The 26,825-nt window shown below is 41.3% G+C and overlaps 2 protein-coding genes across 4 annotated transcripts in view; one reads left to right on the forward strand and one right to left on the reverse strand.

The window, feature by feature from the left end:
- Positions 1–20,030, reverse strand: part of ZYG11B (zyg-11 family member B, cell cycle regulator) — a 34,810-nt gene extending 14,780 nt beyond the window's left edge. For 2 of the 3 annotated variants that reach the window (XM_034778965.1, XM_034778966.1), the window contains exons 1-5: positions 19,952–20,030; positions 11,251–11,416; positions 9,308–10,062; positions 5,156–5,296; positions 3,966–4,142 (exon numbers count right to left, since the gene is read on the reverse strand). In XM_034778965.1, the coding sequence (XP_034634856.1) occupies positions 3,966–4,142; positions 5,156–5,296; positions 9,308–10,062; positions 11,251–11,416; positions 19,952–19,954 (1,242 nt within the window). In that variant the 5' untranslated portion in view covers positions 19,955–20,030. Of the gene's footprint in view, positions 1–3,965; positions 4,143–5,155; positions 5,297–9,307; positions 10,063–11,250; positions 11,417–14,625; positions 14,768–19,951 lie in introns of those variants that run through there. The other variant, XM_034778968.1, reaches the window with a different exon arrangement.
- A 2,800-nt stretch (positions 20,031–22,830) lies between these two features.
- LOC117881717 (cytochrome c oxidase assembly factor 7) lies at positions 22,831–26,360 on the forward strand. Its single transcript, XM_034779306.1, has 3 exons — positions 22,831–23,094; positions 23,622–23,762; positions 25,168–26,360. Exons 1-3 carry the CDS (start codon positions 22,989–22,991, stop codon positions 25,614–25,616), a joined length of 696 nt encoding a protein of 231 aa, XP_034635197.1. The 5' UTR covers positions 22,831–22,988; the 3' UTR covers positions 25,617–26,360.
- Positions 26,361–26,825: the final 465 nt, after the last annotated feature.

Here is a 26,825-nt window from a genome sequence, read left to right on the forward strand (position 1 = left end):
AAAAAGTGTTCAGCAGAAAAATACAAAAATTGCAAAGTGCTTCCTTCTTAGATAAGAATCGTGGAGTTTGATGGATCATGTACTGTACTGTAAATGGTTATACTTCTAAACAAGAGAAGTGTCAAATCAAAAACACGCACATTTTTCTAGAACAAAGCAAAGCCCTTTACATAACAATAACACCCTCTTCACTAGAGAATGTGCCATACAATACTGGGGAGTCAAGTTTCGCATGGTCTCTTTACCCAATACAAAGTATAAAGGCTTTTTGGGGGTGAAAGTGGTGTCAAGCTGTACAATGCCAATTTCTTATTGTTAATTAAGGTTTCTAGAATGACTATTAATAATTGACCTCCAAATGGGTAGGGTCAACAACTTAATAAGAGCCAGGTAGACATGGCTACAAAAATATAACTGGCTGTACTATAGTCTTGCACCTAGAACATTTCTTCCTCTGACAATTAAACTCAATGGTCCAGTAAGGTGGGAGAAACAGTTTAAAAAAAATCCATAACTTTCTTCAAAGCTATATCCCAAAACACAGAGCACTCTAAGCCAGTTATCCTATCACAATTAATGAGATCTGCAAATCATTCATGATCTCTAAAATCCATACTATAAAAATGGTTAATTTGTTGCCAACAGAGGAAGATACTAGAAAACCTTTGGAAGTGGACTCGGGTAAAGAAATACTCCCAAAATATTTGGAAAAAGAGGTATCAAAACTGTCTAGACCGGGGTCTCAAACACACGGCCCATGGAGTTATTTCCTGCGGCCCCCCCATAGGCGGCGACTCCACTGGCAGCCAAGCTCCCCTCCCCCTTGGGCACCCTCCTCTTCCCAAGCATGCTGCGTCTCTGCTCCTCCGTCTACCTCCCAGTGCTTCCAGGCAGTCCTTAGGACTTTTCGGAGGAGCGGGGGGGGGGAAGAAGGGGCGGAGTGGGGACGTGGCTCAGGGGAGGAGGCAGAGAAGAGGCAGGGCCAGAACGTGGATTTGGGGAAGGGGTTGGAATAGGGCAGGAGTGGGCAAACTATGGCCCGCGGGCCAGATCTGGCCCCTCAGGACTTTGGATCCGGCCCGCGGGACTGCCTCCCGTGGCGCCATGGGCCCCGCGCCCTCTCCAGAAGCAGCCGGCACCACAGCCCTGGGCAGGTGGGCTGAGGGCTCCGTGCATTGCTCTTGCCTCCAGGCACCGCTCCCTCCTCCCCCCCCCCCGCAGCTCCTATTGGCCGGGAACAGGGAACCGCGGCCAATGGGAGCTTCGGGGGAGGTACCTGGAGGCGCAACAAAGGCAGCACACACGGAGCCCTCTGCCCCCTCATCCTCCAGGAGCCGCAGCACTTCCTGGAGCGGCGCGGGGCTGGAGACAGGGCAAGCAGGCAGGGAGCCTGCCCTGGCCCCAGTGCGTGTCGATGCCAGCCCGGAGCCTGAAGCCCTCCTGCACCCCAGCCCCTCAGCTCTCTGCCTTAAGCCCCCTGCCTGCACCTTGCATCCCTCCTGCACCCCAACTCCCTGCCCTGAGCCCCTTGTCCCCTGCACTCCTGTGCACCCCAATCCTCTTCCCTGAGCCCCCTTATACACTCCACACCCCTCCTCTGCCCCAATCCCTTGCCCTGAGCCCCTTCCTGCACACCACACCCCCTCCCACACCCGGCACTCCCTCCCGCACCCCAATCCTGCATACAATTTCCTCACCCAGATGTGGCCCTCGGCCCAAAAAGTTTGCCCACCTCTGGAATAGGGGCAGGGAGAGAGTGGAGTTGGGGCGGGGACTTTGGGGAAGGGGGTGGGAAAAGGTGGGGGCACGGGCGGGGCCTCATGGACTAGATGAGCAGTCTGAGGTATGAAGTTCAACACACATGATTCTTTACTGTGAGTAGTTGGGAAGAATGTTTGTTAAAAGTGGCAATGTATTTTGTATGAATAGTTACTTTAAAAAGTTCCTGCCATTACAGCTATGTTGATAGACTGTTAGTATAGATCATCAGTGTTACTGACCACATACAGAATAGTTACAGGTGTTTATACTTTATTAAAAAACCCCTTCACATTACAGTTTTAAAAAAGTTAATACATTGACTTTTAATAGCATAGTGTATTACTCTTTTTTTTTTTTGCTTCATTTTTGACAATACTTTTTTATCGTTGTATGAAAAGATGTCAGTGATGCGGCCCTCAGGCCAATGTACTAGTCCTCATGTGGCCCTCGTGGTGATTTGAGTTTGAGATCCCTGGTCTAGACTAGTAATACTCAGACCTCAGTGGTTCAGGAGCCAAATTAGCAATCAACATTATCCAAAAGAGCCACAGTAGTGTGAATGACAGGAGAAATATATACATCAACTAAATATTATTCTCACAGCAAATAAGTAAGTTGATATTTTAATTAGTTAGTAACATAGTAAAAGCATCCTCATTGATTTAATTATTAACCAGAGAGTGTTTTAATTTCATGTGCTGCGAAGAGCCATAGGAGACACATCAAAGAGCCAGTTGCACCAGTCTGATTATCACTGCTCTAGACCCATGGTGGAAGGGAAACACTACCAGATATTAAAAACAGGGCTTATTTGCCCCCAGCACACAGTCTTTAAAGGTGTGTAAGGTATTTGTGACAAGTTTACAAAACCCAAAACATACTGCTGAGAATGGCAGCCTCTTTCACTATATCAGGCATTTGCTAACTTTTGGAAAAAGGTAGGCATTCATTCCTCACAGCCTGTGGAATGTGATATATCTCCCACACTTTTCAACTAGCTTGACCTCTTTGAAACACCTCACAAGCAAATCCTGCCAGGCCTAATGCTACTTTGCGGCTCATCATCCAAAATGAGTTTTGTAATTAGGGACTATACAAGAAGTTTCCACCTTCCTCATTGGAGGGAAGCTTTCCTCCAATACATTCAATTAATCATGCTTTACTGAGCAATAACCCACAGGCAACATGTAGAGAGAAGTGGTACCCATATATCCAAAATTCTCTACCAGAAACTTTAGGGCTGTTTTTGTAAAAGACAACACAATCAGTTCTGGACTTTTACTTAACTCAATCCTGCCTGGATAATGATAATATCATGGCGATAACCATTGGGACATAGCTGTCAGATATCTAATGGTGGTATCTCTCCTGTTTGTCTCTCTCCTTTCTGTTCTGGTTCTTTGTTTTTTGCTGTGTGAGGAAACGTTTAGCACAGTTACTGAGTTTTGTGCATACCGTGGTTGATAAAGATGACAATAGGCATTATTCTTTTATTTGCCTCTTATTGTTCTTGTTGATTAGTTTGATTTCAGTAAAATGAAGTCTTTAAAAAAGCCATGCTAGAGGAACATTGCTTCTACAAACTGCACTCCTATGAGGCAGAAAGTTCAACAGGGAAGTGACTCCAGGGAATGCAAAAATCAAGGACAGAAAGGCACCAGACATTCCTTGCCCATGTGTTTGTCAGTGGGAAAATGCAGCTACTATTAGTGCCTGTTAGGTGGAATCTCACTGTACAGTGACGCAGTTCATAGCAATAGTACAACCACAGATCCTTAATTCTAGTAAGTTAACTATCCAACTGCACTTCTACAAGTTTTGTCATGCATTGTGATTATATTAAAGTACTGCAGTCTAAGAGTAAAACTGTCACAAAGAGCAGCCTTTCAAGTTACAACATATCAGGTGTGCATACTGTACACAAACATATTTGGGTATATCTGTTCAAGGCCATCGTTGAGGTAGAGTCAGACCTTGCCTCTTCTCTGTTAAGTTCATATTATTTTGCAACATCTACAGGAATGGTTAGATCTCCATCAAGTTTACGAGACAGCTGAGACTCTATTTAGCTTACAGTCAATACTTCATAGCATTAAAATAGTCTCAAAAGTAGAAACACATCACAGCACCTGGGCTGTATTTCTATTATTAGGCCTCCTGTTAAGATGAGAAATTCACAGAAAAAAGAAACCTAATATTTGTACCTGTTGATGGTTGGGAAAATGTTCCATGGCCTTAAGGAGTAAGTGAGTGACATCAGCCAGTAGTCGAACAGGCATGCCTGCTGCTAAATCTTGCTTGGTTAAGTTAAACACACATGCACTTGCTGCTAACTGCACAGGCAAGTTCAGCGGGTGATTTCGCATTCCAATAACCACGAGCTGAAAGACAAACAAAATCATATTCACATTATATATAAATCCACATACTGAAGAACAACCCTGGATCCATTGGTGATTTGGTGCCCCACAGTTCCTCCCTACCTCTCACTCAATTCAACAACCCATTCAACAACAAATGAGTGACATTTCAGTATCCCGAAAGAGCCTCTCTGCTTTTGCTCAGTTATTTCAAGCAAATAATCTTAATGCTTAATGCTACAGCAATAAGACTGCTAATTTACCACAGGACTATAGCCATCCCTTCTCAGGTTATGTTTTTGGCTTTGTAAACTTGTCACAAATACCTTACACACAGGGAAATGGAAGAGTAATCTTTGCTGGTGATTGAATATCCAGATGTTCTTTGCAATTGACACTAACATGATGAAGCAGCAATATCTCCTGCTAACACAGTAGGGCTGGAAGAATCATGATATTTTCTTAAAGTCACTTGTTCAATTTGAAAGATGCTGATCAATAATCTTTTTTGTTAGAAAACTGAACCTCTCTGATCTCTCCTTCCATTGGAATGATAAAGATTGAACTACCTCTGGGGCTCCAATGATACAAAGCTAGTGGCCTAGGGACAGGCTTTTAGTCTAATAACTCCTACAGGTAAGTCAATAGTCTGTCTATCTTTAAGCAATACTTGGTCAATAGTTAGCATGTCATAATGCAATATTAGGAGACTATTCTAAGCCATATTCAGAAGTATTTATTTGTAAAATGAATTCATACTGCTGCTGAATTAGCCTGGTGCCTCTTTTCAGAGGAAAATCAACTCTTTTGCACCATCCACACCACTACCACATAAATCACTTTCACATGAACATTAACAGAAGCTTAATAATTTCTACTAAATCTCTTAAGCAATATCAAGTAACTAAACAGGCAGAAGAAAACTACATAACATACACTAAGTTTTCAGTATATTATAAGCTTTCCAGATGCTCATCTGAAGTTAAACTTACAGAACAGGGCAAGATTTTCTCATCTGAAGTGTATTGTTTTACCTTTAAAATTTCAGGCTTTGTTTTTTCCATAATGTGCGTAAGGCTGAATAGATGAAAGAGTGCTTCCCTCACAAAGAATGCCCGCTCACTGTACCGTTTCAGTGCTTCAGAAATCTGAGTTTCATTTGCTTCTCCAGACACCTATGAACAGACAAAGAAGTTTATATTTCCATTTTTTAAAAGTTGTCATTACTGTATTTCAGAATTTGAAATTTCTTAATTGTGCAAAACTATTGTTCCAAAGCTGGTGGCATTTTATCCAAATCCCTGTGTTTTTAACATTTCATCTACCTAGTACCTGCCTGCAGTAACCCAGGACTAGACACACTTTAGCATTCCCCATTGAAATAAGGTAACATTGTACAGTATAATAGGGCCCTACCAATTTCACGGTCATAGGATTTAAAAAATCATAAGTTTCATGATTTCAGATATTTAAATCTGAAATTTCATGGTGTTGTAACTGTAGGGGTCCTGACCCAACTCTGAAGGCGGCAGCGTGGAAGTAAGGGTAGCATTGTATGGTATTGCCACCCTTACTTCTGCACTGCTGCTGGTGGCGTGCTGCCTTCAGATCTGGGCACCTGGCCAGCAGTCACCACTCTCCGGCCACCCCGCTCTGAAGGCGGCACAGAAATAAGGGTGGCAATACTGCAACCACCCTACAATAACCTTGTGACCCCCCTCCACAACCCTCTTTTGAGTCGGGACCCCAGTTTGAGAAACGCTGGTCTCCCCCGTGAAATCTGTATAGTATAGGGTAAAAGTACACAAAAGACCAGATTTCACAGGGGAGACCAGATTTCACAGTCTGTGATGCATTTTTCATGGCTGTGTATTTGGTAGGGCCCTAAGTATAAACCAAAACTCAGCTTCAATCCAATCTTTGACCAGAACTCCCTGTAACCAATCAGGCAGGAGGAGTGTCACTCCATAACCAATTAATGTTGCTGGTGTCAATTTTTGCCTTATAAGCAAGATTCACAGCTGCATGATCCATCACACACAAATGGGCACACGCTGCTGCTGAAACAATATAGTTGATGCAATTTTCTCAGCTGGAGGTGGTGCTTTGTTTTAGCCACACCAGTGAGAGAAAGCTTCCGTTTTTGCAGGTTACTAATTAGTTCAATCAGTAGCTATAGCTTCCCAGAATTCTATTAATGAGAAGTATCATAGGTCCTATATTCTCTTTTTTTTAAAAAGAAAAAGATGTATTCTTAAAGCCTAGACTTTAACTCAACTTGCTAACTCATGTGAAAAACAACAATTGCCTTCACTAGAATTTACCTTGAGTTAATTAACAAGCACTGGAACAAATTGCCTAGGAAGGTTGTGGAATCTCTGTCATTGAAGGTTTTTAAGAGCAGATTAGACAAACATGTGTCAGGAATGGTTTAGTTCAGTGTTTCTCAAACTGTGGGTTGGGACCCCAAAGTGGGTTGCAACCCCATTTAATGGGATACCAGGGCTGGCGTTAGACTGGCTGGGGACCAGGGATGAAGCTCGAGCCCCACCACCCAGGGCAGAAGCCAAAGCCTTAGCCTCACTACCCAGGGCTAAAGCCTGAGACCCAGCGCGCAGGGCCAAAACTAAAGCCCAAGGGCTTCAGCCTTGGATGATGGGAATCAGGCTTTTGGCTTTGGCCCCCGTGCCAGGGGCAGTGGAGCTCAGGCAGGCTCAGGCTTCAGTCCCCCCTCCTGGTCGTGTAGTAATTTTTGTTGTCAGAAGGGAGTTGCAGTGCAATGAAGTTTGAGAACCCCTGGTCTAGTTATTACTTAGTCCTGCCTTGAGGGAAGGGGACTGGACTAGATGACCTATTGAGATCCCTTCCAGTCCTACACTTCTATGAGTCCCCATAAAACTCAGGTTAAGAACACACTTCTCTTTTCTTTTCTGGCAGTCAAGACAAAAGAACTTAGGCTTTGGAAAGTACCTTTAAAAAATTTCCCTTGCTCACCTGGTATCTTTTTCACCCCCGTTACAGCAAGCACTCCCATTATCTAATGCCATTGCTTTTTAAATCTCTTTATAGGTAAGCAATATGCTTTGGTACTTCATGTGTTTCCTAGGGGCAAGTAAATGTTCACTGCAGTTGGTGAATTGTGATTTGCGGGGGGGGGGAGGGGGGGGAGGAGAAGAAATGGCTCAGTCATACACATAAAAAAGTTACGTTAATTCACCTCAGAATATCTGAAGGGATATATGTTTGGCTCCTTTACAAGATGCCAAGAGACTTTGCATTTGATGTGTTTATATAAGTCCACAATCAATGTTCTGCATCCCATATTGCTTGGGCCAAACAAATCTCTCAGATCTTGCTGACAGACCAGGAAATAATCTTTCATACTACAGTGTTCTGAGAGATGCTGTTGCCATGTTTTTACTTGCTCTATTGATAAAATACAGTGTTGATTATCACTAAACTACGATGCATTTTGCAAGTAAAAAAACCCACACCATTTGGAACTCTTATGTCTGTCTCACATACTATATTACCTAGGGTTATCAGTTTATCTTCACAAGATATTTCATAGAGAAGTTTTGCTGGACTGTTCTACAACTGTTCTGATCTCACTGGAAATTACTGCCTACTGTTTATTCTTAAGTGGTAACAGTACAAAAATCAGCTGCTCACACATTAGCAGACATTTCAATATAACTGAATTTGTACCTAAATTCATGGCAGAGCTAAAACCATTATGGAGCTGGTACAGCATAATCTTGAAGAAAGCCAAACTATACAAAAAGCATGGTATGACAAGAAGACAAGTGAAAGAGCCTTTAATATAGATGTTTTGGTATTAGCCCCTACAAAAAGCATGAAATACTTTCATGGGCGGGTCCCTCTGAGGTGACAGAGAAACTAAATGAAGTTACTTATCAGGTACAAAAACCCTATAGTTGCGGTTTACCCCAAACTGTACATATTAGCAGAGTAAAAGCTTACCATAACGGAGAGGCTATAGTAAACAGGATATGCTATGCAGATACCTCTCTTAGACTTAATGTCTGAGAGTAATGGGGAGAACTCTTTAGAGAGCATTAATTTAAGTGAAGGGATAACCCCCATAAAAAAAAAAAGTAGTGGCTGTGTTACAAAGTCAAAAAATGGTATTCTCTAACAAACCTGGTTTCACTTACCAGAGAGACCACCACATTAACACCAGTGATGCACACCTAGTAAATAGAAGGGCTTACAGAACTATAGGGACAATGAGGGAACAGATCAAGGGAGAGATGCACACCCATTTTGGCCAGTCCAGATTTTAGGAAAGTATTTGAATTGAATTGATGCATCCAACACAGGCCTAGGAGATGTACTGAAGCAGACCAGGAAGAAACACCCCATTGCATTCTGACCAAAAAACCTGTCTCTCACTGAACAGAATTACCTGGTAATAGAAATGGAATGTTACGCTATTGTGTGGGGTGTAAAACAGCTCAGATAATTCCAACAGGTGGTTCAGGGTGTTAACAGATCACTCACCATTAATATGGTTCGAGAGAACAAAAGGAATCAACTCCAGATTGCTACGCTGGAGTATAGCTTTGCAGGAGTATTAAACATATTGAGGGGTTTGAGAACAAGGTAGCCAATGCCCTATCCAGAAAAGAGGGGGCAGAAGTGAGGCTCACATCATGGTGTGTCACTGATGTAATAAAAGGGCTGGGTGACAGGCAGAAACATCGATCTGAAAAACAGATGTTGAGCTGGAATACAAAAGTAGTTCCTGAATATAAAGTTTTATTGCATCTAGTGTGTTAAGTAGAACTGCTCAAAGCTGCAGTCAAATGCCAATGCATCAATATGAATGAGGCTTTGAAATATTGATGCTTTATGCTAGAGGTTATGCCAAGGAACCAGAGTTTATTATGCCAATAAATAGATTCAGACTATCCAGTGCTATCGTCCTGTTCCCATAGGTTTGATATCTCAAAGCAGTACTTCAAGACTCATTGACTGGTATAGAAAAATAGACAATATGACCCAAATTTTGGCACAGGAACAGTTACACAAAGGCCTGAGTTATTAGCAATTGCCATTAACTGATAAAAATACTATGATGGGAGGTGAACCTATAATTTCATTCTGGGAGAACCACATGTTTGTTGTAACCACCTTAAATAGACAAAATTAAAAAGTCAAACCTTTAAGTTTCCTTCTCCTGTAAGGAATTCTGAGTAGCCAGCATCAGTAGCTAACAGTCCCACAAACTGCATTGTTGGTCTTTGTTGAATAAATGCTTCTACAGCTTCATCTGTAACATGCTTTCTTCCGGAAATGTCCAAAGACACAAGGTTAGGTAGGATATCTTTCTGTTCTAGTAAACGAAGTGCTATATCTGATGTGAATTGTTTATCATCTGAAATATCAAGATGATTCAGATATTTTAGTTCTCTTAGAACATCCAAAATCTGCGTGGTCGTCATTTTCAAGCATTTCAGGTGGTGCATGGTCAGAGACTTAAGTTGATCCTTGCAGGTGAGGAGTGCAGTTATGTCAGTGACAGAGGTATTGGATATATCTAGACTTTCTAACCTTGGAAGTGATGCAACATCTGCTAAGTCTTCATTGTAGAACAGCACATTGGTAATGCTCAAAGCACGAAGACCAGACAACTGACTGAAGCATCTTTCATATGGGTCTTCCAAGGAGAGAGTTAATGAGTTCAGCACAAGGCACTGAAGGTTTTGTTGGATCCATTTATTGCTGCCAAGTCCACTTATGATGTCTGTGATTGTAATATCTGCATTCACCCCCGTAGCATCAAGTTCTACCAGCTTGTGATGGCAAAATGCTTTCCGGAAAGCCACTGCAGAGATTTTTGCTTTGCGGATACAAGCTCGTTTCAAACGCATCTGGTTGCCTCGAAAGATGCCCACAGTTCCATCGTTTAGCAGCCCTGTTGGAAAACAGCAATAAGTTTATGTTATATTACAGATTTTTTTAAAAAATCTATGGGGGGGAAATGACAAGGGTTAACAAGAATAACTGGTTCATCATACACGGTTTGCAGTCAATGTAGTTATAATTAGGGGTCTACCAAATTCACAGCCGTGAAAATTGCGTCACGAACCATGAAATCTGGTCTCCCCCCTGAAATCTGGTCTCTGGCCGCCCAGCTCTTAAGGCAGGGCTGCCACAGCACAGAAGTAAGGGTGGAACTATCATGCCACCCTTATTTGTCCACTGCTGCTGGCAGGCAGCATTGCCTTCTGAACTGGGCACCTGGCCAGCAGCCACCACTCTCCACTCTGCCTTCAGAGCTGGGTGGCGGGAGAGTGGCAGCTGCTGGCCAGGTGGCCAGCTCTGAAGGCAATATTGCCTGCCAGCAGCAGCAGAGAAGTAAGGGTGGCATGGTATTTCCATCCTGCCATCAGCTTCGGGAAACGCAGAAGTAAGAGTGGTGTTGCAGTATTGAAGGCCTGGAGTCTGATATCAGAAACAGGGTCGCCACCCTTATCAAAAAATAGACTTTAGTAAAGACATATGTTAGGCCTTCATTTAATATATAGTTAGAAGAAGAAAAGAATGGTTTTGACAGTTTTTTATAGTGCATTCCCTGGTTTGGTTGTCTTTTCAGCAAGGAAATACATATTATGCACACTGCTTACTATGTAACATGAATGAATGAAGGTGTTATAGCCAGATGATTTTAGATGTAATTATGCAGATACAGGGTGGAACAGACAGACTTCAGTTAATTACTCCATGAAAGAGACTATTAACATTCTAATTAAATATCTGAGCATCTCCAGAAAGAGATAGGATTAAAGGAATCTGATGAACTGACAGAAATAAGAACCCCAGAGAAAAGTGCTGACATCTAATTGAAAAGAAACATTAAACTGAGGTCATAAACATGGGACAAAGGAGATTTTATCTACGAGGGCAGCTATCTATCCATCCATGATGCATTCAGCAGAAGTTGTGACAAAGCCAGAAGAGCAAAAATCCCTCTTCACTGGAGATTAAGGAAGAAGGTTCATGTGGCTCCAGCGCCAGATTCTACTAGACTATAAAGTAGGGGCTGCAATGTCATATTCTAGTGGAAAACCTACAGCTGCTGCCTTCAAAATAAAGATTTTACCATGAAATGCCATAGTCTGCAGCAGTCGATCAGCCACTTCTTGTGGAAATATTCCAGGCTCCTGCAAGCACAGTGTTCCATCTTGCCTTTCTGTACAAAACTTCTCTAGGTCAGCAGTCAGAAAATTCAAGCAGATATCAAGTAAAGTATATGGAGATGCCTCCTCCTGTCATAAGCAAAACACAACCAAATTACTGAGACATTAGAGTTAAATCAAAAATATTGGCCATGAATGATCAAGCCCATTTATAAACATAGTATTTTGGTACCAGTCAGTGTTTTCTTAGCACAATTCTCATCACTAACGGCAAGGGTAGCATTACAAAATTTGCTGAGGGGACACCCTATTATCATACATTCAATTTTAACTATTAAATCTCTCGCTTTGCATCTGAAGAATAACATCCTTTTAAATTTAGTTAATATATTAAATATGATGCTACAGTAATTTAATGGAATATACTGCATTATGATGATGTTGCTGTTTCCATTTCCCTATTCCAAACAAAAGAGAGACAGGATGTTTAAAACACATTATATTCAAAAGAAACATTAAGCTCCCACCATGAACTAGCTGGTGTAGAGACTATGCTTTTGTCGGATACTGGTATATCGTCTGCTGAACTCCAAAATGCGGATTAGTTTATAGCAAGGTGGATTAAAACAGAATAATTATTTTTTTAAAATCAGATTTTTAAGTTAAATGTATTTTTCTTTTTATAAATAAATATGTTTACATTTAAAATTTGAAATTATAACAACCAATGTTAATGCCTAAACATCATATAATCTTAAAATCATTTAAATAAATAACCAAAATTATACACTGCAATAATGAGCTCTCTTCAAATTTTTAATCGGTGTTACTTTTTAAAATATATACAAACTCATGAGGAAAACATCTTTAACTGTGACGGTTAACTCAAATTTTATAAATGTGTCACAATTTCACAAGTTTTATAAATGTGTCATGCACTCCATTAAGAATCTATATTATTTTCAATCTTTATATTGGAGCAAACACTGATGTTTCACAAATGCTATTTCAATTTCTGTTGTGTACAAAAGCTTTTGTCTTCATCACTTTTAGTTTAGCAGCAGATGCAGAGGGAATATTTTGTTAGTTTGGATTAGTTAATTCAAAGTTGAGAAACTACTTGTCATCTGAGAAAGCAGGAAAGCTTGTTTTCCTCTTCCAATCTATAAATAAAAACGAGGTGGGAGACAATGAGATCTACTAATTCTAAAATCTGAAGGAGATTAGATGCCAAAATACCTTTGAAAATCTGACCCTAATGTGCAGATAATTCACTAATTATAGTTAATCCTTCCTTTGTTCTAAAAGAAAAATATGTTTTGATAAACGTATGTTTCTTATGTAACCAGCATATTTAAGGCAGTTATATTTAACTAATAAAAATAAGTATTAAATATTTTTGTTCATTTTTAGTTGAATCCCAATTTCCATCCAAATGCAGCTTGACACAAACCAAGAGTGGAAAATTATCTAGTAAATAAGAAATGCATCATTCACCATTTCTGAATGTGATAAAAATTGTAAAAATTAAGAATCTGAATAATGGATGTGGAGCGAGATATATCTACCCATTAAAGCAGTTAGTGTGTCCTCCTGATTAGCAAAAATGTATTCAAAAATTAGAGTAAAGGCTATATTTAGATGCGAGTTAACATGTATTAATGGTTATACCAACCAATGAGAATAAAATTTTCTTTAGGAAAATTACTGAAAAGTACAAATGCAAAACAAGATTAAAATAAATGCTTTAAATCAAGGTTTCCTGATTGCTGATTTAAATCAACCCACCCTGCTTCAAACCTACTAGAAATGAAAAGCTGAAAGTTTAAAATAGCCTCAAAATAAGGGACAACATTCTATTAATACTAAAACTGACAAATGACAAATGGTATTTAAGTACAAGATTAAAAAGGACTGAAGAAGACCTGTTCATTACTGTACCAAGCTGGGACCCAAAGTAACAATTTTTATAGTCTTCTTTCAAATCATAGCCAACATCTTTTCACCTTGTGTTGGAATTATTATTATTTATACAGAGTATTACCATGACACTAATTTAACCCTAAATTCCTTTATTAAATCCAAAGGCCAAATGCTATTTATACAATTGCTCTAAAGATGCCTAAAAAGCCTAAATAATAAGCAATTTACTACGTCCAAACAGTAGCAAACATTTATAAGCATTTGATCAAGATACTTACAAACAGACTAAACCTGGGATGCTTACCTATATTTGTTGGCTTCAACATGGTAAGGCAGGTATTAGCAATGAACCCTTTAAGAGTTTATTTTTTATACCCGTCAACAAACAAGTGAGATCATTGCCAGTTACTGACTTCAGCTAAAAAACAATTTAAGACCGTTCACCCTTATTTCCAGTCTTAATCCAGGTAAGATTTACAACCTTCTTTCTTTTCAAGGTCTTTGCTCTCCTCCTTCTTACTGACCAACAGTTTTTCCATTGCACCTGGGTTCCCAGAGGCTTCAACGCTGGAATGTGGGTTGGGAAGGGTCATGGGAACTCATTTTAAGACAGATTCTTTTGGTCTTATTTAAAACCATCTGAAGCCACCCCATTTGTCAGAGGCTTTTTTTTTTTTTTTTTTTTTAAAGAAGCTTTCCCTTATCTCGTTAGTTATTCTTTGAACCAGACATTCTCCCTACTTTATTCCTACTGACCTTATAACTCAGTATTTTCAAGGCCTTCCTTCTACTTGCTAGTCAAGGCCCTTCTTTACAACACACACACACACTCACACTCTCTCTCTCTCTCCCTTAACCAAACTAACCCTAATTCTTTAATTTCATATTTATCCTACACATAGTGCCAAGGTATTGCAAAACATATCCTTGGATATATCAGACACTAACGGCAAGACAGGAAATAATCATGAGAAACCTCTGAACTTCTCTTATTAATATTAATACATAATCTTAATCTTTTAATATAGTTTTTCTGTTCAGTCTTCTAGTGCCCAATAACAGCCTACTGTTTTTAATCAACCAGATTCCATCATCATAAGGAGTGACTCACAAACATTATAAATCATTCTCAACACTAACACCAAAGAATGCTGAGTGACCGGTGCATATTCCCCTACACGATTCTGAAAATAAGGGTGTCAATTTTTGATACATCTCAAACTTCAAGAGCAATGTTATTTTGCCTTTAAACTGAATGTTCTGGCTATATTTGTCTTTTATTTCTACTTTATGTGGCTTCCATTCTGTTACTTCATCTGCCTCATGTAATCCTCTTTGTTAACTCATTAAGATGTATCTTTTTATAAATGAACTGTTCCATGTAATACTGCATACTTTCAGGAACTTCACCCTACCTTTGTCCCATCTTCAACCAATCACATGTAGTCAGCTAAAAGACATTTTAATTTAACACAGTTGAGAGTTGCAAGCACAGGGCTGGGAACCAGAAGCTCCAAATCATAATTCCTACTCAGACAAACTTCCTCTACGACCTTTGATTGGTAACTCAAATTCTCTGCCTCGGTTTCCCCATCTGTAAAAGGAAGACCATTCTTACTTGCCTCACAGGAGACTTGTAATGCTTAGTGTTTACAAAAATACTCTGAAGTATTGTTATTGTACTTTATTACTAATTAACTAGTTTTCTTACAAGATTTGTTGGACATTACCAGTAAGCAGTAAATTTTGGCTACAGCTGTACTCAAAGATATTAAGGGGGGGGAATGGAATGTCTAGACTCTTTTGCTTCTTTATGATGTATAAAGGATGCCTGAAAGTCTTCTGATCTGGCTAATCATTTCAAAATCACTTCTCTTTAAAAGTGGAGGGGGAAGAAACTGTCTATCCTAAAATTACTTCACACATTGAAGAGCTTATGACTGTTGATTCCAAATCAAGAATCAGCATATCAATAGCATATTAAATCTACTCCCATTTAATAAAAGATGTCCCTTGCTCACATCAACTCCAGTGCTTGTAATTTGCTGCTTCAACATCTGACAGAGGCAAAACAATGATGATATTAATTGTTTTTGCCAGAAAAGCTAAGTATTTCTGTGTATCAGAGATTAAAGTCCAATGATGTTATTAGGCTTTGCTGATGGACCAGTAGCTGAAATAAATTGGGAAGATAGGGGTGCAGATTAAAAAATTGTCTGTTTGTGATCAGAGATGAGCCCAGACCAATACCATAGATCCAAACACCCCTGAATTTTAGGGGAAGTTCAAATAAAAATATTAAAGCTTCAGCCCATCTCTAGTCTGATTCCGTTCAAAATGCTTATTCTTCACGCCAGAAGGGCATCCAACGATATCCATTAACTAGGATTATACACACACCAGTAACACCACACATCTTTCATGAACTTCATTGATTCCCATAGTGGTGGGCATGAGTCTGTGTGCACTGCTTCTGTAAATCTGTGGCATACAGCCAGGTGCGAGGGAGCTTGGGAAGGTTTTTGGCATAAACTGTACAGTGAAGCAGAAGACCCAGTAGGGGCAATACTGTTTTCTGTGTTCTACTGAAGTTCCTCAATAAGTGTCAGGGGGAAAAAAGTGACTCTTCTTGGAATTCTCTACTGTTGTAACGTGACAATGGGGACATGCTCTATAACTATTTTATCAGAGCCAGAAGCATTTCTGATCTTCTAATGTACTGTCCTTTTCCTTAAAAAGGACATGTTCAAGATCTTACGCTAAAAAGAAATAGAGTCCTTGCCTGTGTTTAAGACCATATGACGTTAGAAGTGAAATAATTTTCAAAATTTTACTTTTCTATTTATGCTGCTAAGTTTTTGCATTTCACTCAACTTGGAAAATGGAAATGAACTATAGTAGTTTCCCTTTTGTTTCTAATTCATTTCACTTTCCAGCTCTCACGCATTAACACAGTGCTGCCATGTTCAACTTGTAAACACTGCCTAGGACTGATTAAATCTGAACAAAAGCTGTTTTATATAGAAATATACACAAACATTTCTATTGAAATGTGTGATTAGACTTTTGTATACACAGCCTAAATTACCTATCTAAACTACTTGACTGAGTCCCTTCAATCTCAGTACTTTTCCATCCTGTCAAGTTCATATAAATAAAAGTCACAAGGCAGGCAGTCAAAAAGATAAGCAGACCTCATGTGTCTTTTCTGGTGTACATCTGAAAGACTGACATATTATTACTCAAGATACATAACAGCATTATACTGATGCAGCGAAGAGTGACTATAGTTTTGCTTTATAAAGTAGAATAGTTTTCTTTAGCTTTTTAAAAGCTTTTGTTTAAAAACAATGAATGACTATTTTAATAGATGTTTTATTAAGCATGAAAAACTATGAAAAATTAAATTGTATTTAGTAGTATACATTATAAGTTAATAAAATAAACGGCACGGATTTCAGCATCTAACAGCAACCTAATGCACATGGCAGCCTGAAGCATAATGCCTCCTTCAATCCAAGTTCCTCTGATTATAAGCATGTAAATGAGTGTCTTGGGCAGATTTGTCACACCCAGCAAAGAATTCTCTCCCCCACAAATAAAAATAAAAAAATAAAAAAGAGGAATATTTAAAACTTCTGTTTCCCACCCTATCCTAATAAATTGTTTATTACAGAGAGAAAATGTTTTGCCCTATATAAAGTTTCATTATTTAGAGACAGTACTGTTTACAAAGGGCCACTTCACATTCTTGAACTATAGAATCCTAAATTCAGCAAGTCTTGTTTAAAATTAATGAAGAGGATTACTTTATCAAGAACTTCAACCATGTTTTTCCTGAATTTCTTCTGAAACAGCATCATGTGAACCACAATCACATATACCTACTTACTGTGTACTAAAACAACAAGTATCTGACCTTCTGTCAGGTTGCTGTAGCCTACTCTGGAAGAAACTAGCTTCACTATCCTCAGTGACGACTTCATCTGCTCCTTTGCAAGCCCTCATATCTCAGACTCATTTAAAAATAAAATCTTCTGAACAAATAAAAAGTAGCTTTTGCTTACTTAACTTTTCTTTGATGAACCAGTGTAAAAGCTTTCAAGATTTTCCAGAATATTGATAGATCCTTATCTTTCCATTAAACTCTTTCTGAGAAACCTATATCAACTTTGACAGCAACATTTGTTTGTTCTGACCCCAAATGCCCTATGACAGTGGCTCCCAAACTTTTTTTTACTGGTGACCCCTTTCACATAGCAAACCTCTGTGACCCCCCCTTATAAATTAAAAACACTTTTAAATATATTTAACACCATTATAAATGCTGGAGGCAAAGCAGGGTTTGGGATGGAGGTTGACAGCTCGCGATCCCCCTATGTAATAACCTCCCGACCCCCTGAGGGGTCCCAACCCCCAGTTTGAGAACCCCTGCCCTATGAATGCTGCTTCATTTTAGTCTCCATTACAGAAGCTCCACGTTTGTCATTTGTTATAAATATAAATAGCACAGTACTTTTAAAAATAGAAGATACAAATGCCAACTTTCCAACATAGCAGAAACACTTTGATTCAGTACCTTTGATACAAGGACATAGATTTACTAAAAACCAAGTATTCCCTTCTTTGTTTTCAATGGCCATTTTTCTCTAGTAAGAGCTATATAAAGAGGACCTTGAGCATCCTATCTAAAAAAAGAAGAAGTTCTTTTCCTCTCCACTTCAAATAAAAGGTGACCTTACATTTGGTTTCTTTAAGAGCTCCTGACGTGGGACTCATGGAAGAGGAGGTTTGCTCAGATACATTTACATCAGAACATAGCTGCACCCAAAAGCAGAGTCTACATGCATAACTAGGTTGACGCAAGTGGAGTTATCTGAACCTAACTTTGTAGTGTAGAGCAGGCCTAAGTGAGGGCTTAACACCATGTTAATGTGCACTGTAGGGAACTTTCAGCATGCAACGCAGGATCCACCTGGGCTAGTAAGTGTGCAACATGCTGGTGTGAACTAGAATTTATACCCCAGCTAGTATGCACTAAACTTAAGCACCTTGTAAACAAGCCCTGAGAGTCACCCAACATTTTAAAACAAGTGTTCTTAATATGTATTTCTAACATAGAAACGAAGGGAAGTAGATTATAACCATACATCTGAAATTGTAAACTAGAGCTACGTTTTAACAATACATCAGTTCATTGACCATGGATCTAACTGTATTTTGCAGAGTTAGCAATTTAGTCTTAACACTATAACTAAATTTCTTTTTATGAAGATTTAATTAAAAGATATTTAACTGTAAATTACAAGGATAATGGAAGCAGTCTCACTCCCAATCCCCAACATCTAGATTTTCATGTAAAAATGCACTGCATTTTAAAACTCCGCCTGCCCCAAATCATTTTAATACTAAGGTCGTGAGCAGTCAGCCTCCACCCCAAACCCTGTTTTGCTTCCAGCATTTATAATGGCGTTAAATATATTAAAAAGTGTTTTTAATTCATAAGGGGGAGTTGCACTTAGAGGCTTGCTATGTGAAAGGGGTCACCAGTACAAAAGTTTGAGAACCACTGTTCTATCCCATCTAGTGGCACCGAGACCACTTAAAGAGAAAGATAAAATGAATCTGCTCTACAGCCTTAGCTAACAGCCAGGCCCAGTTGGCATTTAGCTCATGTTGTTGTAGAGGCTCATGCCCTAAGCTCCAGATGTCCCCAGTTCGATCCTGCCCGTCGAGAACGTTACATATCTACCCTATAATCAAACATCAATGGCTGGCCCATGTCAGCTGACTTGGGCTCACTGGGCTTAGGGTGACCAGATGTCCCGATTTTATAGGGACAGTCCCGATTTTTGGGTCTTTTTCTTATATAGCCTCCTATTACCCCTCCACCCCCGTCCCAATTTTTCACTTTTGCTGTCTGGTCCTAACTGGGCCAGAGCTGTGGGGCTATATAAAAATACAGTGTAGATGTTTGGGCTCAGGCTGGAGCCTGGGCTCCGGGACCTGGTGAGTTCTTTTTTTGCAGTGTAGACAGGAGTGACTCAGAAATACAAGTCCCCCTGATTTTTTGGAGGGAACTTGTGCTCCTTCATTGGGTAGGCCTGATCCACACACAGGTTTTGTGCCCATTTAACTATTCCAGTTAAGAGCCGGGGTCTTGTTGGATTGAAACCAAACGAGTTGAAGATCAGTACAACCCTTACTGCAGACACAGCTGGGGTGGTAGAAGAAAAGAGCCTGACGCCAGCAGAGCCTATTCCCCGGGAGGCAGGGGAACAGGTCACCCGGGTCTAAGTGCATCCAGACGAGGGGGCCGGGCCCTGGGCCAGCTGGGGACGGGTACAGTTCGCGCGCCCGGGTGGCTCTGCAAGGGCCCCCGAGACGGGCTGGTTTTTAACTTCCCAAGGCGAGCCGCTGCCAGGGACCGTAACTGGCCCTCGCCCGGCTCCTGCAGCCTCGGTCCCCGCTTATGTAACAACCCGCTCCGCAGGCTGCCGGCCCGCGGGAAGCGCGAACGGCCCTGCGCCCCCCGCGCCGGAGAGCCGCAGCGATCCGCTGTCAGTGCCGCGCCGTGCTGCCCTCGCCCGCCAGGCCGCCCCCGCGAGGGCCTCGAGCCGGCCGGCGGGGAATGTACCTCAGCCGAGCCCGCTCGGGGGAGCAGCCCCGATCCCCCCCCCCACCGCGTGGGGCGGGCTGCACACCCCATGGCGCGGGAAGGGGGTGGGGAGAAGGACTCACCATCTCTGCGCTGGGGCCCCAGGCTCCGTCACCCAGCAGCGAGCCGGGCACAGGGCCGCCCCGTCGACCTGGAAGTGAATCCGCCTCAGCCGGCTAAAGGCGGCCGGGCCCGCCTCCCGCCTCCCTTAAAGGGGCCGCGCTCCTGTTGCTGGAGCCTGCCGGACGCAGCCGCGCAGAGGCCCCGCTACCCTGTTTCCCCGAAAATAAGACATCCTCCGAAAATAAGGCCTACTTACAGTTTTGCCTCTCGTTGTAATATAAGGCATCCCCCCGATAATAAGACCTCCCCGATAATAAGGCATCCACCGATAATAAGGCATTTTTCATTTCTGAAAAATAAGACATCCCCTGAAAATAAGACCTAGCGCATCATCTTTGGGAGCAAAAATTAATATAAGACACTGTCTTATTTTCGGGGAAACAGGGTAGGAGCTGAGCTCTTTTGAAAATCAGCCCCGTTAAACCAAAATCGCGTCAAGCTGGAGAAGCAAAGCTTAATAAAGCTTAATAAATCGTGGCGTTGTGCATTGTACTGAGTTAGCAATTCCATTGTAAGCTCCTTTTCTTGTTCATCTTACAGTTGTTTCCTGTTTCCCCTTGGGAGGAGTTTGTGTGATTATTGATTTTTTTTATTTAATTTTATTAACATCTATTGAATCCCTAGTGATATTAAATGGTGTATTAGCCCATGAGGTGACAGTGTGCACCAGTGTAACTCAAACGGTAATCCCCCCCCATCCACACACCTAAATGGAATGGGGACGACAAGGACCAAAATAGCATGTTTTATTAAAAAGAAACCAAGAATTAAAATAATCTATTATCTCATTAAGTGATATACAAAATTATTTGTGCAGAGGCTCCAGCACAAAGTAATTGCAAGTCTCTAGTGTAAAAGGCCTCATCCTACTTCCATTGAAGTCAATGGGGGCTTTGCAATTGACTTTAATGGGAGCAGATCTGGTCCATAGATGTAGGTGGTAGTGAACACTTCTCTCCCACATACACTACAGTTTCTTGTCAGCACAGAGTGCACCAGTCTCAGTTATTTCAGTTTCAGGATACAGTGTAATAATACCACCGTAACCAGCTAAAATGAAAATATAAAGAGCTTGCATTTAAGCTTCTTGACGACTCCAGGTACAGCCACATGAACAATACTTATTCCCAAACCAGCAACATAACAAATAGTAAATCAGAAGACCCAAATTTCTAAATTAATTTATACTTCCTTTCATTGGAGGATGTCAAATTTACAAATATTATCCTCCACAATGCAATCCATACGCAGGCAAAATTCTAACTGAAGCCAATAGAAGTTTTGCTTATATAGAGGCTGTAAAAAAGGACCATTAAATTGTTGGTTATCACAACACTGATGTAAAGAAGGTAAATAAGTATTAACCCCATTTTTTAAAGGACGACATTGAGGCACGGAAGTTATATGGCCTGCCCAGAATCATATGGTGTTAAAGATTTGTCTATACTTGGAAAATGAACAGTTGCTGACAATAGTTATCAACACTGCCTTCTCCCCTTACAATGGTGTTGAACACTATGTAGCTGTTAGTCCAGATAGGCAAAAAAAAGTGTTGCCAACTCACAATTTTAATCACAATTCATGACATTTGATGTTTTTCTTAAAGCCACAGCTCCTGGAATCACATAATTACACAACAATCTCAGCTTTCATTTATTTAAAACTAAGTTTCTAGCCCTAATAGCTGTAAAGAACAACTTGAAAACATGATCACTGTAGGTTCAAAACCCACAAGGCAACCCCCACCCAAAATTTATTATTTTTAAAATCTCATAATTTGTAAACCAACCTCTTTTTATTAGGGTGGGGGTAGGGGAGGCAGGCTGACTCACTAGTGAACACTTGGGTTTGGCAATGACAAAAACATTGTCAACATCAGTATGGGAAGTGACCTGGAGCTATGGTGCAACAGGCATCTTTCATGCTTTTGTAACAGTGTTGTAAAGCCATGTTGGTCCCAGGATATTAGAGACACAAGGTAGGTGAGGTAATATCTTTTATTGGACCAACCTCTGTTGTTACAAGAGACAAGTTTTCAAGCTACACAGACCTCGTCTTGAGGTCAGGTAAACAGTTTGTTTTGGCTACTAGTAGTTAGTTTTCAAAGCTGGTTGAAGGGAAAGGGAGCTCATTCTCAACAAAGTAAGGGCCCATCTGCACCATGAAAGTGACCTATTGCTCAAAATGGTTGCCAGCAACACATGAGATATTTGGGGCATTTTCCTTGTGCAGCTGGCCCCTTATTTTGTTGAGACTGTCATATTGAGGCAGCTCAGAGCAAGCACAGCATCTCTAAAATATACTTTACCCAAAGAAAGAGGAGAAGTAGAAAGAGAAATAAGCAGGAGAATAGAAAGTAGAATAAGCCCTTTTCTTTTTCAATGGAAAGATTCCCCATTTTCATATAACTAGTTTGTGAGGCATATTTAACATTTGTAAAGTGCTTGGGTAAGTCTGGGTGCAAAATAGTATTGTGCTTGTAAGTATATTCGTAGGTGTAATTCAGTAAGATCAATTAAATGGCTCTTGGGCAAAGAGCACCGATAGGCATAATAACCTATTGAGCCAACTTACTGCATGTATCTATAGCAATAAAATGAGCCAAGGCTAGTTTCAGAAGGGGTGAAAAGAGAAAGAGTGAAAGTGATCAGACAAAAGGAGAGCGAAAGAGAATGGCCTGGAAAGTCCCGTTGCTAGAGCCCCGTGTCCCTAGCTTGCCCTCCTGCCCTGGGGCCTGGCCAGGGGGGTGTAGCCTGCAGGGGACACTATCCAGGAGCAGCTGCTCTGATCACAGCTTCCACGTTCTCCGCCCGCCCGCTCCGCTTCTGTAAATGGGCTGATGCCGCGCATCGATTCTTCGGCGCTCTGCTCCGCCCGCTGGCCGTGAGCGGTACCTATTCCCTTCCGGGTGCGGGCGGGCCCTGCAGGAGGGACAGCCCGGCGCTCGTGGTCGAGTGACCTTGCAGCGCGGCGGCAGGTTCCCCCCGTGGAAGGGCGATGGCCGGGCTGATCAACCTGGAGGACGAGGAGGAGGTGAAGGGCTACCTGGAGAACCTGGGCATCGAGTACAGCTACCAGTGCTACAAGGAGGGCGATCCGGACGGTAAGTGGACAACCCGGCTGCACCCAGCCCCAGGCACCGAGGTCTGGCCCCTGATGCGGGCGGCGGGTCCTCCCGGTGGGGCGCTTGGTCCCTGGCCTCTCCTAGCTGCTGCCTTCATGCACGAGTGGAGAGATGCTTCCAAGGTCACTGGGCCTCACCGCTCTGGGAAGTGCCTGTAGCTCGGGGGCCTGGGGCTGTTTTTAAGCCAGCTCTACTTGCAGAAAGCGAGGTGTGGGGTTTCTCTTGCAAAGCAGCGCTGCTAGGTCTAGGATGTTTGTTTTCATCTGTGCTTGCGGTGTAGTCCCGGGGTGCAGCCCTGCACAGACAAACTGGGGTGGTGGGAATTCAGAGCTGACATTAAAGCTTCCAGTGGGTTTGTACTATAGAAAAAATGAGACTAAACCTGGACAAGCAAGATACCATATTAGAAAGACCAATCGTCTTCGCTTCTTGTGTTGCGGCAAAGCACCCAAATGGCCTAGCCTGAGTCTAGTTTGTAAACTGTTTAATCCCTGTCTTCCTCGCAGGTTGCCATCGATTGGCTGATTATTTGGAGGGGGTGAAGAAGGACTTTGAAGCAGCTGCCAAGGTGCTAAAAGAAAACTGTGAAAAGAATGAGAACAGTGAGAGTTGCTATAAACTTGGAGCTTATTATGCAACTGGGAAAGGTGAGAAACCGTTTCCACCTGTTGGAAGAAAGGGAAGTGTTGAGCATGAGCGGTGGGTGAACCCCTGGCTTGGGTTGGCTAGCCCCCCAGGCCCTCCCCTCTTGCGCCCACTGGAGCCCAGCCCCCCGACTGGTGTTGAGACTGTTCTTGTGAGCTAGTTCTCTTCTTGTGACAAGATGCTTCAGGATTTCTAGCTAACATTTTATTATGGGTTAACCTTTCAGTGCTAGGAAGCACAGATTTAGACTCATAGACTTTAAGGTCAGAAGGGACCATTTTGATCTTCTAGTCTGACCTCCTGCACAACGCAGGCCACAGAATCTCACCCACCGACTCCTGTAACAAACCCCTGACCTGTGTCTGAGCTATCCAAGTCCTCAACTTGTGGTTTAAAGACTTCAAGATGCAGAGACTCCTCCAGCAAGTGACCCGTGCCCCATGCTGCAGAGAGAGGTGAAAAAACCCCAGGGCCTCTGCCAATCTGCCCTGGAGGAAAATTCCTTCCTGACCCCAAATATGGCGATCAGCTAAACCCTGAGCATGTGGGCAAGACTCATCAGCCAGACACCCAGGAAAGAATCTGTAGTAACTCGGATCTCACCCTATCTAGTGTCCCATCACAGGCCATTGGGCATATTTACCGTTAATAGTCAAAGATAAATTAATTGCCAAAATTAGGCTATCCTATCATACCATCCCTTCCATAAACTTATCAAGCTTAGTCTTGAAGCCAGATAGGTCTTTTGCCTCCACTGCTCCCCTTGGAAGGCTGTTCTAGAACTTCACTCTTCTGATGGTTAGAAACCTTCGTCTAATTTCAAGTCTAAACTTCCTGCTGGCCAATTTATATCCATTTGTTCTTGTGTCCACATTGGTATTGAGTTTAAATAATTCCTCTCCCTCCCTGGTATTTATCCCCCGATATATTTATAGAGAGCAATCATATCTTCCCATAGCCTTCTTTTGGTTAGGCTAAACAACATAAGACAGGTTTTCCATTCCTCGGATCATCCTAGTAGCCCTTCTCTGTACCTGTTCCAGTTTGAATTCATCCTTCTTAAACATGGGAGACCAGAACTGCACACAATATTCCAGATGAGGTCTCACCAGTGCCTTGTATAACAGTACTAACACCTCCTTATCTCTACTCATGCAGTGTAGACATACCTAGACAGGCCACCAAAAACGTGAACAGCAGTGAGAATGAAGAAGGCTATGGGGAGATATGATTGCTCTCATAGGTATGAGAATGCAGTTTAGTCCACATTTACAACTATCTTTAGTTATAGTCTTCCAAAATAGTATTGAAAAATTTGTGAAAGAAAATGTTTTTCTCGCTATCTCACAATTAGAGTATGTTCTTCTCACAAACTTGTATTTGATTGTGTTTTTTGGATGGCTGCAGGTGGACTCAGCCAAGATTTGAAAGCTGCCTACAACTGCTTTCTGAAGTCTTGCGAAAAAGGTGGGAAGAAATCAATAAATGCTTGCCACAATGTTGGACTTTTAGCACACGATGGGCAAGTAAATGATGACAAACCTGACCCAGTCCTTGCCAGGGACTACTACACTAAAGCATGTGATGGCAGTTTTGCCCCTAGTTGCTTCAATCTTAGTGCGATATATCTTCAAGGAGCACCTGGGATACCAAAGGACATGAACCTGGCTTTGAAGTACTCTTTGAAAGCATGTGACATGGGTCATGTGTGGGCATGTGCCAATGCCAGTCGAATGTACAAACTAGGAGATGGAATTGATAAGAATGATGCCAAGGCAGAGGCTCTGAAAAACAGGGCAAGAGACCTACATAAAGAACAGCAGGAAGCTTCTAGAGCCTTAACATTTGGGCAGTAAATCCAATTAAATCATTCACTGACTTCTAGGACTGCACTTTTAAATGGTGCATAAACTTTAGCTGCAAACAAAATCCCATACCTATTGCACTCACAAAAGAGGCATCTGTATGTACGTATTTGCATGTGCAAATTTTTGGATGTGCAACTGATGCATGTACAACTTTGGTGTACCATAATCTGAAAACTTGGCCCTTTCATATAGAACAGTTGTTGTTTTTTTTTTTTCAGGCGAACAAACGTTTAGGGCCAAATTTTCAAAGGCTCAGAGGACCCAGCTTTTAAAATTGAAGGTGCAGTTTTATATGCTGACTTGTGGCTGCAATCCTCCACATCTGCACAAAAGTGTATGTGCATAATTACTCAAACCTGACTATGCAAAACTGTCTCTAATTTTAGAGACTACTTTGGATATTATTACTGTGTCCGTAAGGGATGCTATATAGAAGAACTTATGTACTCTTGAGCACTCTTCTTTTCCAAAGACAAGCACTCACACTGAAAACCTAAACTTGAATCATCACAGGACATGCTCCTTCCATTGATGCTGAAATACACTGATCACTGAAGGTGGTATTTATTTTGTCTTCTAAGTATAGTTTCTTTAGTTGCACTTCTCTGTTTACCAAGGTTACAAAAGGGATATAACTTAGCTGACATGGTGATGAGTGAAGTTTTAAAACTCAGATGCCCATATATAAATCTTGATTTCTTGAAAGTCCAGTAAATCTTATCTAGATACTTCTGAATGTCATTCAGTATCCTTTATTTATGTAAATTGTTTTTAGTCTATTATAGATGGGTTCAATGTTTTATTGAAAAATTCAATTCTTGTGTATAATTTGAGTGATTTTTATGTGTGTGTGTGTGTGTGTGTGTGTGTGTGTGTGTGTGTGTGTGTGTAAGAGAGCCCAAATCAAGAAATCCTTACTCAGGCTAAACTTGAATACTAGTCATTGGGCATTTTTGACTGAGCAAAGACTTCAGGATGTGATGTTTTAATTATAAAAAACAAACCTACAGTAAACTATGGTGGAATGTTTGTGTATCTTACCACTAAGGGGCGCTTATGTTCTAAAAGCCACACAACGCTTTCTTCGTTTGAAATTAAGAAAAGAGGCAGCAGTATAATAGTGCATTTTTGTATGGCGGAGCTACATGTCATTTTTATTTCCCTTAAGTGGTACCAATTTCAAAACTGAGAGCTGTC

Source organism: Trachemys scripta, chromosome 8 (genome assembly GCF_013100865.1).
Source record: "Trachemys scripta elegans isolate TJP31775 chromosome 8, CAS_Tse_1.0, whole genome shotgun sequence".
In the NCBI taxonomy this organism is placed as follows: domain Eukaryota; kingdom Metazoa; phylum Chordata; order Testudines; family Emydidae; genus Trachemys; species Trachemys scripta.